The following is an 11,531-nucleotide window of genomic DNA, read 5'->3' on the forward strand; positions in this document are numbered from 1 at the left end:
TAGTTTAACACCTGTCGATATAGTTAGTTACGCACTGTTTGACTTAGTAGGCCACTTTCCTTTATATTGTATTTTATCTATCCTTTGTGTATATTATATTGTATGTGAGAATAAGAAGAAACTAGCAAAAAAATGTTTTAGCCTCCACCTCACTTCTTGTGTTTTTGAGTGAGCTTCCTCTTGCGTATATGGTATTTGTTTAGTGCATTAGCTCAAGTAGGTCTCCCCATCATGCGATTTGTGATAGGAAGGATAGCAAGGATACAACTTCAGGGTGGAGACTTAGCACTTATCAGATCAAGTGGTAGTCAGACTAATCCAATTCATTTTGGCTCTTGATGATTAGGCCCTAGGCCTTGTAGTCTAGAATCAGAAGCCTCCATAGCTTATTGGTGCATAATTCTCCACTTAGCCCATGTAGATCATGAAGACACTGTTGAAAACATCAGAGAATGAGAACAAGAAGAATTCAAGGTGAAGAGTAAAGTATTCTACACAATTGGCCTCGATCTTACCTTCTCAAGTTTGCTCCAGTATAGGAACCAAGTTTGTGGTACCCAAATCAGATGGTCAGTAGGAAATCATAGATTGGAAGGCGCAATCAGTGTCGTCCAAATCTCAGAGGAGGAGAAAACCCATAGCTACATGTTGGGGTCACATCTACCCTTGTGTAATCTTTGAAATCGAATATAAGAAAGGGAGTCCATGTGCTCCTCCTTGTGTTCGATACTAAACTCCAAGGGAGCAAACTTTCTTTGTAGCGACTCGCGACAATATTAAACCTCGATTTTTGGTGAACCCTACATCGACTCATATTGAACGAGCCTAACGATGAGGGATATCAAGTTGCAACAACGAGATCCTTAGTCTCAGTTCATGTTAAAGCCCTAATTTGCTGTATCACAAGGTTGCAGAGACGCCGCGTTGATTCTCACACAGGAAACCGACTCCATGGCGTGGCGACCCTTCGATGGCCGTTTCCGCGATGGCTCGCCCTTCGCATCGCCTTCAATCGCTGCAGCGTCCGCCATGGAAGGCGAAGCGAGAGAGCGAGATCATGCGCTGGAGGAGGGATGCTCCTATTCGAGGACCGTGAGACAGAGATGTTTCCTGGACAAGAACAGCGACGGCAAGACTGTCAAAAAGTGCGAGAAGACCGAGCAGATCATGAAGCACTGCATTGGCAAGTAAGTCCATGTTGTTTGCTTTAAGATGTTCATTCCCATGTTATTTTGCAATGTTACAAGTACTAAATGCACGAGAGAAAGGAGGTAGCCTGGTTTGATGCGAATATGTATTATTCCTAAAGAGCCTGCCTGTGGAATGGAACCATTGGAATACACGGATAACCTTTAACTGCTAAAATAGGTAGGAATCCAGATGTCTGGCTGATATGATATATCACAATCTCTGTGAGCAGATGATTGAGTTTAAAGTGACCTTGGCCTTAGAAATTCTGTTTCTGCTTGCAGACCGCAAGAAATTGTCGAGTCTAAATCTGAATGTTCAGAAGAGGATGCTCCGGATGGTTGGGCCTTTGGTTCTTTCCTGGATGAAGAAACTGATGCTGGTCCTTTCTCATCATTCCCATTTAGGACACCATCGTTGCCAGGCATGCCCGGGGAGTCACCATCCGGGTCCGATCATGCAATGGATCCGTTTTCAAGAGCCCTGTCTGGTGGAATAGAGAGTTTCATGCAGGCTGCGGAAGAAATGATGAATGAGGTCTTCAATCAAATGGGGTTTTACAGGCGCGATGAAGGTATAGATGCTGACTCTCGCAGATCACGGAAAAGGATTCCTAGTGAACAGAAAAAGTGGAAGCAAGAGGAATGCTCATCACCAAAATCTTCCAAAAAAGTTGATTTCTCAGACCTTGCAAAAGACTTTGATGAGGTTTGAAGATGGCTGCGTAGCATGTGTAGATGGCTGCGTGGCATGTGTCATCAGAATAAGCATGTAGGCCCTTCTGCATATAAGCACTTTGATGAACAAAGTCAACTCTATAATTCTTCATAAGACAAGTTAAGCAAGAAAAATTTTAAGCAGACCAAAGCTGAAGATATATGCAATTATGGTGGTAACTTGCAGGAAATGTTTGTATATATTGTCTTCTGGCAAGTTTTGACTGCAAGTTTTCATATGCAGGCATGATGTTCACAGTGTTCAATCTGTCGGAGTGTTGAGAACCGTATAAAGTACTCTGATTGGTGAATACCATTTTATTAATCACATTGTGTCAGACCACAGATTATCAAACTTTGAACTGCATTCATAACTGTTTTAGTGCATCTTGAAATTGTCTGCTCCACTTTTGGGCAAGCTGTATGATGCATGCATGTTTTTTTTACTCTGCAGATGGATCAGGTTTCAATGGAGAGATTCTGGTTAAGTGAAGAGACTAATTTTTGTGGCTGAACTTGTTCTGTCACTGTATTGTGGCGAAAATTCAATGCACCTCACATGTGCACACCTCTGTGTGTGCGTGTGTGTGTGTTTGTGTGCATGCATGCGTTTTTGACTATGGAGTTACATGGTGCCTTGGATAGATATGCCATCAAATTGAGTATATTCATGTGACTCCATAGACGTTGGAGAATTTTTGAATCTAAGTCATGGTCTTCTCCTCCAAGCCTGGCTTATCTGTGAAGGCACCACCATATGTTTCACATAAGCTACCTGTGAAGATGAGATGCCAGTCCCTCACATCATTGCCTTGATCTTGATCAGCCATCTTCAAAATTCAGTAAGATCAACTGGTAGTCCCGATAACATGAGAGTTTTCCTTTTACAAGAATGAATACATAAAGATTCTACCCATCTAGATGAGGACATCCTGCACTCCTGAGAGAGATTTTGATTTCTTGGTGGTTACTTTCAGATAATCATGCCTTGATCATCTTCACTCGTATCATTATGTCTATTTTTCAGCCTCATTGTTGAGTCTTTTGTCCATGTTCTTTTGGATTAACATTTTTTCATGTACAGTTATTCTGTACACCACAATCCGAGCATTGGCATAGGCGCTGCAGTTGTTGGACACTAATAAGCCACATATCAACAATGAAGGATGTTGGATTTCATGACAAGTTTTACTGGCAGAGCTAATGTACTGCACCCCAGCCCCCTATCTAGCCCTAACCACCCTAATCTCAAATCCCAAAGTATATCTCTTGAAGCCCCTGCCAATAGAAACGAACTCCATGGAACCTCATGGACCTCATTACTGATGACCTACCCCAGAAGACCAAGCAGACTTTGAAAGCCTTTCAAGAGAGACAGACAGCAAGAACTTCAAGCCACACTGCAAGAACCCTGTAGGAACAATTAGAGGCCTTTAAAGAGCTTACCCTAAGAACCATAGGCCATATGATCGAATCTGATAAGGACATAATTTAAAAGCAGGATGAGGAGCTAGACAGAATTCAACAGCTCCTAAACAGTGTGGTAGGCACTTCCACAGATATTGTAACTGATCTCGGTTACAAGTGACTTCTCAATGACACCTTCGCAAAGGATGTGAGTGTCATGCTAGCAACCAGCCTACTTAGTGGTTTCGACACAACCAACCCCACTAAAGAGCAGTCTAGAATTGCTCCCTTTTGGGCTAGTTGCGTTCCACTAGATCTGTGTGAATCACTTCGACAACATGGACATCCATTCATATGGCTTGAAACCTACAAACGGGCCCCATTGTAGGATTTGAAGACCATCATTGGTTTTCATTCAGTATTGCCGCATCAAAAACCCCATAAACCCTTGTTGCTTATATGAGGATGAGTATCTTTACACTTGTAATTAAAACTTCCAACTGTTCCTCCACTTATCAATCTTAATGATGATCCATTTTTCCTCTTTAGACTTGAATATTTCATTTCCTTGAACAAGAGTTTTTCCTCTTATTTTCCTTTAAATTGATTTGTTGTCCAGCAAACCAAAGAGAGAAAAGATTAGTATCCTAATACTCATCGCTTAACTCTTTATTGGTCCATTTGTCTAACTTCAAGACATGTGGTTAGACACTTGTCTTTTTACAATTCCACTTTCCCTTTTTAGACTTGAAGCATCCTCTAAAAAGAGCTCTTTCCTTCTCATTTGTCATCAAGTTTCTTTTTCGTGGTATTTATAAAGAGTCTCAAAACCCCTTACAAATTATCTCATTCTTTTCGACCTTTTTATCATCAAAACCTTCAGCACCCTTGCTCGTCTTACAATTGTTTCCATAGCAACAAGTAGGTAAATTCTTCCTCCACTTTGAAATTGATATAGAAGTCATTTCTTTTACAACATTGATGTGAGTAATTTATGAATCATATGGCAAGATTACAAAATAGTTGCTACCACATTGCTTGGATCATGAAGTGCATCTTCATCTATTTGGCAATGACAGGTTTAAACTTTGAGAGTGCGCAATGTAAAGGAAAGCAAACATGGAGAGGAAGAGACAAAGAGATTGGAGGTGCGAGAAGAAACAATTTGATTGCAAACCCAACTCTTGAATTATCCATCATGCACAGTCTTGAACGGGCAATTTAGTGATTAGTCGAGTTTTCAAGGATTGCATTCTTTCAACCAAATTCGACCAACACTCTAGGGCAATTGACTACATGCTTTTGTCTTGTATGATTGCAATGAATGGGGGACTCTAGCGGGGGGTTGCATTGCTCATATATCATGTCATTTTTTGTGTTCCATTTTTTGTGTTCCATTGTAGGGGCGTGAGTGAAGTAGAGAGGCGATTGAGAGCAACCATTAATGTTGGGCTAGAGTTATTGATGGGAGTGACATTGACAATATGGCAGAGGTTTTGCCCCAACGTGTGGTGGAGTTCATGAGACATAGATAATCGACTCATGCAAGCCTAGGGGTAGTGTTAAAATAAGAGGATAAATTGAAAATAAATCATATGATAATGTATCTCATCATCTCAATGAGATGAGTACTTCATGAAAAACTTCATTGTAGGAATTAAGGCCTTGTAACTCGTTTAATTAGAAAATTGGATATTTTCCCATTTTGTTGAATGAGTACTTCATGAAGAACTTCATTGTAGGAATTAAGGCCTCGTCGCTCGTTTAGTTAGAAAATTGGATCTTTTCCCATTTTGTCGAATTGCTTACTACTCAATCGACTAGGAGAATGGGAACACCATAAGGAGGGGATGAAGATTCTAGAAGAAAATCTTGGTGTGGGTTTGGTAGCAAGCATCTTCAAGGCCAACAAAACCCCCTTTTGGAGCCTTGTATATCAATGAATTGTAGTGGCATCATCGACCAAAGGGCCATTATTAGCTACCCCATTGATTGTTGCCATTCATGCTAGTTTCTCCATTCTCATGCATTGCAAATGCCTGTAACCTCGAAATGGATGAGCAATGTTGGCACGAGCTTGTTAGAAGTAGCTCATGCTCTCTCCTTTTCCACCATTGTGGTGTTCACTTAGCACTAACTTGAACATGAGATATTTCTCCTAGGAGGTTGGACGAGGACAAAGGGTGGACCTTGAAAGCCCATTGATGTCAACATAGGCATGCTACAAGCATGGCCCATTGAGATGATGGATACATTAGCACCCATGAGAAGTAGAAGGCCATGGACAAGTCCTTGCCCACATAATATAGTAGCCTTGCTAGTTGTATTCTATATATATGCCAATAAATGGTGGACCTCTCAATTTGGGAAGGCCAATTTCTTGACTTAAACATCAACAAGGTCCTTTTGCTTGCTTGTGCCTAACTATCCACAATTGCATCCTTTACAACTTAAAAGTGCCCCACCAACTATAATCGAGTAGCCCCTCAAGTTGCCTCTTGTAATATGTTATTGTAAGTCTTTTACATTTTGAATCATAAGATTACATAGGTCAATCCTTATGTCTAACATATAGACATGTTCAATTTTAAGATCTCTTAATTATTATAGAACCATATACCCACTACCCATTTGACAATGTAGTACAATCTCATGTGTTGCATAGGCATTATATCGAAGAATTCACGACTTGGAGATTAGGCTTTTCCAATAGTGTGTTCATGCTTAAGATTGATTTATGTGTTAAGTGTGATATTCTTTATCCCAATAGCTTTTGTGTTAAAACATCTTGTTATGCTCTATAATAATAATAATAATAATAATAATAATAATAATCCAATAGTGTGTTCAAGTTAAACATGCTTAAGATTGATTTCTATGTTTAATTGTGATATTTCTATCCCAATAGCTTTTGTGCTAAAAAAATATTGTTGTGATCTAATATTGCTATACGAGATAGAGAGAGGAAACCTTTTAGGCACATATGCATGTTTTTGTGCAAATCAAAAAATTTAATAGGTATGTTAGTTGATTTATGATAATTCTATGGGTGATGTGCATATTGGAAGTGTGCTTCATGAGCACTTGTATGTATTCATATGAAAGGTTATGAACACCAATTCTACATCAATTAATGCTGGTGTCCACTCCTATGAATAATGCGGGGCAAATCCAATGCACTTGATCATTGATGCACTTGTACCACACGATCAACCTCATGCATGAAAACAAAGATGCGACCATTTCTAGATTATAGTTTTATTATGTTTCTTTTGCTAGGATTTACTCATGCTTGCTTTTTCATTGTGTAAGCTAGGTGTAGGAGTTGGTCACGGTGGCCTAGAGTTCTCAATGGAGCTTCTCCCATCTATCAAGCCACTTTGCTTCATAGTCACACTGGAGTTCTTCAATGACCTCCAGGGAGAGTGGGGTTACACCATCCAGGTTCTTTGCTTGATCCGTAAGATCATGGAGAAAAATATTTTCCCCCTCCAACCATTATGCTCTACTCTTGACATCACCGGCAAAGGATAGGTGCACGTGCTGGCACACCTCTAGCCTTTGGCAACGCTCCCAAAGAGCAGCGTTCTTTTGCGACAATTGCTCGGAGAGGGCGGGCTACCTAGGCCATAAGGTATTGTTGTTAATACTGTTGCCTAGTCAAGAATCCTTTGATGAAGTTCAATGACATGTGGGCCATCTCCTAGCTAGACTTGGGTGGAAACAACATGAGTTGCTAGGATAAGTTGGTAGGGAGGGGTGTGGCTACAGAGAAGGTGCCGTCTAGACTAGTGAGGGTAGAAGTGAGAGCGAGGGACTTATTGTCATTAGTGGTCTCCTCTTGTAGTATCTTTTGGACCTTCGACTTGAGGACAATGAGCTTGACGGAGAGACTACTGGTAGAGGTGGATTTCTTGGGGGACTAGGGAGGATCTCCTAGGGTAGCAGGTCTTATTGGGCGGGCTGCTAGACAATGGTGCTGGCAAGGGAATCCTCCTTTTTGAGGACTTGGTCTTCGGCACTCTCCATGGCATCCTTGATAGGGTAAGAGATGGGTTCTGGAAGGGTGTTGTCTTAGGGTGAAACTAGGGAACATTCATGGGGAAAGTTGGCGGGGGGAGGATTGGCAAGAGCGAGTGGGGAAAAGAGCAGGGTGAAGTGCTATCTGCATCTCACCTTGATGGTTTTGATCGTTTGGCCTATGGGATAGGTGCTTTGCCTTGATGAAGAGGTAGTCCAGAAGTACATGGGCCTAGGCAATAGGGTATCAAAAGGAGAGAAGAAGAGAGATGCTATCTTCTTGGAGATGCTAAATGCCTTAGCTTGCAGGTAGAGTGCCTCAAGCATGAACCTAAGGGCATTGAGTTTCCATTTGTGGTCATCGATAAGGTTGCTCACTCGATACTCCTTATCGAGGATGGGGTCGAAGATGTCTTCAATGGTGGTGGTGGGGAGTGTTGGCGAGTGGACTTCACCATGTGTGGGCAAGCACAGCTTCTTCTACACTCTCTTTGCAAAGAGATTATATTTGTGGTGTTGGATATAAATGGTGGAGCTTGAGAGGAGCTTCTCCAGGATGGTTTAGGTGTTGAGATGGGGAATGGGATAGTGGTCCATGGGAGGTTGAAGAAGTTTGTGAGTTACAGGGATTTGATCTAGGCTTCAACGTCTGCGAGCCTTAGGGTTGGGGGGTGTAACTTGTGGTGAGTTGAAAGGATGCCATGGTAGGGAGATGGAAGGAGGGAAAGAGATAGAGAATGCAAGAAGAGGGGAAACAGGTTAGCGCACAAGTGTTGGGTGAGAAATAAGGGTGTTGAAGAGGACATTCTTTCTAAAAAGATGATGTGATTAATGATAAAGGACAATGGCCATAGTTTGTTGATGTCTTCCATTTGGAATAGAAGTGATTCTTTCCAGATGAGATGATCATGTACCACAAGTCAGAAACTCAAGACTACAAACTCTAGGGGTGTAATGACTTCCAAACCGAATGTAATTTGTATGGAGTAATTCCGGTAGTGACCTTGAAGGAGGTCCAAAAGGTCAATAGTGGAGTAGGGGGATTAGTATCCCAATCTTTTCTGTTCTAATATGCTAACTTGGTTAAAATTTTACATAGGATCTTATTGGTGGACTCTGCTAAGCCATTAGCTTGTGTATTATAAGAAAAGGACTCTTTATGCACAATGAGAAAAAATGAGGTGAGCTCTTTGACGACTTTATTGACAAAGTGTATACCTTTGTCCTCATTGCCCAATTTGATCGCAGTGCCATAGTTGCTAAAGAAATCCTAGAATAAACATTGAATAACTGATTTGGTAGTATTATTTGGTAGGGCCTATGCTTCTACCCATTTGGTATAATAATCAATTGTTGCCGTCAAGATATATTTGCTTCTAGTGTAAGCAATAGCTGGAGAACTAGGATCAATGAAGTCCAATTCCCATTTCTAAAGGGGGTTCTAGAGATAGTATTTGTTAGAGCGATAAGGGGTCTTTGGCTCCAAATTGCTGACCCATCCTTTGGTAGGAATCTCAATGTTGAATCCACTTGTAGACATCACCATGCATAGTCAGTCACCACAAACCAACTTGTTGGATTTTGGGGATTCTTATTTTAGTAGTGAAGTGACCACTAGTAATTTCTTGATGGGCTTCCTTTAGGACAACCGACTGCTCCATTGGGAGGACCAGTCTTTGTAGCACTCAAGAGAGTGTAGCAATACAATTGGTCCATGATAATCTCAAAATACTGGCTCCAAAGAGCAAGTTGTTTCCATTGATCCTTCTTGAGATAAGGTGAAGGTGAACGAGTTTCCAAGAAATCCATCATTTTTTCATACCATGACCACAAAAGGTTTGGTGGCTCACGTTCTAGTGCATCCGAGAAGGCATCTTTGATAAAAGTTGGTAGTTCTTCAGAATCAAGGTGAGATAGAAAGTCTAAAATGACATCCTAGTTTGTGGGGCAATGTATTACTATATATTTGAATTCTTGCAGCATCAAAATCCATTTGGCGAGTCACCTAGTGACATTTTGCTTCTTGACCATGTAGACTAAAGCTAAATGATCCACATAAAAAACAAAAGCATGCCTAAGCAAATATTGTCGAAACTTCTTGATTGAGTAGTTCATGCCAAGACATTCTCGTTCATTGTGACTGAATAGTTTTTCTTTGCATTGAGCAATCTTTTGCTTGCATAAAACATTGGTTAGAACCATCCATCCATTGGCATCTTGCTACATAAGCACACCTCTAAGAGCATTACTTGAGGTATCAACAAATACATGGAAATTTTTGGCCCACTCTGGTGGGATGATAATGGGGGCCCTTGAGAGTAATTGTTGGAGGTGACAAAATGCCAAGTTGACTTCTTCATTCCATTAGTAGATAGGTTTGACCACATGCACCGATTTATGAAGGGAAACAATTAAGTGTGCCAAAAGTTGCAAGTGGCGGCCATGCCACCAAATTTAGCCCAAGAATTTGAGTAGCATAGATGGTGAATCCAATACTGTGGCTTGCATGATTGCTGCCACCTTTTTGGGATCGGCAGTAATTAAATCCCATTTTGAGAAATGGTGGGGCCTGGTAAAATTTTGCCTCAAATAGCAAATGCATATTTTAGAGGATTTAAACCTAAACTTACCTCTTGGCAATGCGTGAGACAAAGTTGGAACTACATCGGATGGAGCATGACCTTTCTAAAGAAACTAAAATCATCAAAAAAAGCTCTCATAAAATCAGTCAGATAAGGTTCAAAAATCTCATGCATGTTTCTTTGAAAAGAGACCGGAGTCTTCTTGAGGCCAAACCACATCATTGTACAAACATACACTTCCCATGTTGTGATGAATGCTATTTTAGATTGATCTTTTGGAGAAAGGTGAACTACCATCAAGAAAGGAGTACATCTGGTGGCTAGCCACTTCATCCCATATGGTATCTAGATAGGGGATGGGAAAGGGATATGAAATTGTGGTTACATTAAGCTTTTTGAAGTCCACACGTATTCATAGCTTCTTATTCTTTTTTGAAACTATGGCAATTGGGGAAATCCAATCCGCTTGATCTACTAAAGCAATGAATTCAACTTGTAGTAGTTGATCAAGCTCCTCTTTAACTTGTTTGGCCATGTGAGGGTTCATCCTATAACATTGCATCTAGACTAAGACAACATGCAATTTTAGAGGAATTTGGTGCGAATAGAAGTGAGGATCTAACCCTTCCATCTATGAGTATTCCTAGGCAAAAATATCTTTGAGCTTGGTCAGTAAATTGACGAGTTATTGACAGAAGTCTCAACACTGATCTTGACTGGTTTGGTCATTTCCATGGACCAAGACATATTGTGTCTAATTCCCATTGGTGCTCCAAATACGTATATCTATTGGGAATTAGACACAATATAATTCACTGCCATGGTGCTCCAAATATCTAATTTGACAGATACATACTCTAGTCAGCGTATGGACTAGAGGCTTTTGGAGACTCAAATATTCATGTGGGTTTCAAAAGACTTTGAATGGAAGCTTTACATAGCAGCAGAAGCTGAAACGAAGTAGCCTCGAAGAGGATGAGGGATGCAATGACCAAATATAGTGGAGTGAAGATTTTTGATTGCAAATTGATGATGGGGGTCGATTTCCCTCATTCTAGATAGACATGATCCTTATGCTAAAGGTCTTTACGTTCATGATTTAGGTTTTAAGCTTCTTTCTATTCATGGTTTGACGCAACTAGGGATCTATGTGGTCTTTACCTTGGGGATTGTTACCATTGAGGATACAAGCTCATAACCTTTGTAGCTTAGTCTTCTTTGGCTAGTGGTCTACAAGCTCATAGCCTAGCCTTTGCAGCTCAATCTTCTTCAGCTAGTGGTCTACTTTGGCATACATGCTATGGGCACCTGAACTTGAGCTCACTTCATTAGACAAGCATCATGGAAGGGACCTTATTGAGGGTCTTCCAAGCTTCTCTTCTATTAATACTTTGTATCCTAGCTATTTAAAGGACAAACAACGTCACCGGCCTTTTCCAAAAGCGGCTACTAGGCATGCTTCTACATTGTTAGAGTTGGTGTATATTGACTTGTGTGCACCTATGAAAATGGCCTCCTTAGGGAAGGCCAATCCCCTTGCATATGGTACATTAGTTGCCATTTATGAGGCCATGCTTGAGGGAACTAATCCAAGGTTAGGATATTAACCCTTTCTTCT

General features: G+C 40.8%; 1 protein-coding gene across 1 annotated transcript; it reads left to right on the forward strand.

The window, feature by feature from the left end:
- The first annotated feature begins 754 nt into the window (after positions 1 to 754).
- LOC148013307 (Mal d 1-associated protein) lies at positions 755 to 2,262 on the forward strand. Its single transcript, XM_087668431.1, has 2 exons — positions 755 to 1,187; positions 1,473 to 2,262. Exons 1-2 carry the CDS (start codon positions 952 to 954, stop codon positions 1,900 to 1,902), a joined length of 666 nt encoding a protein of 221 aa, XP_087524557.1. The 5' UTR covers positions 755 to 951; the 3' UTR covers positions 1,903 to 2,262.
- The last annotated feature ends 9,269 nt before the right edge of the window (positions 2,263 to 11,531 follow it).

Source organism: Lygodium microphyllum, chromosome 26 (genome assembly GCF_053477565.2).
Source record: "Lygodium microphyllum isolate KBCC chromosome 26, Lygodium_microphyllum_v1.1.10, whole genome shotgun sequence".
In the NCBI taxonomy this organism is placed as follows: Eukaryota; Viridiplantae; Streptophyta; class Polypodiopsida; order Schizaeales; family Lygodiaceae; genus Lygodium; species Lygodium microphyllum.

Coding starts and splice junctions, on each gene's coding strand:
- LOC148013307 (XM_087668431.1), top strand. CDS start 952: ATGGCGTGGCGACCCTTCGATGGCCGTTTCCGCGATGGCTCGCCCTTC. Junction 1,188..1,472: donor ATGAAGCACTGCATTGGCAA/GTAAGTCCATGT, acceptor TTCTGCTTGCAG/ACCGCAAGAAATTGTCGAGT.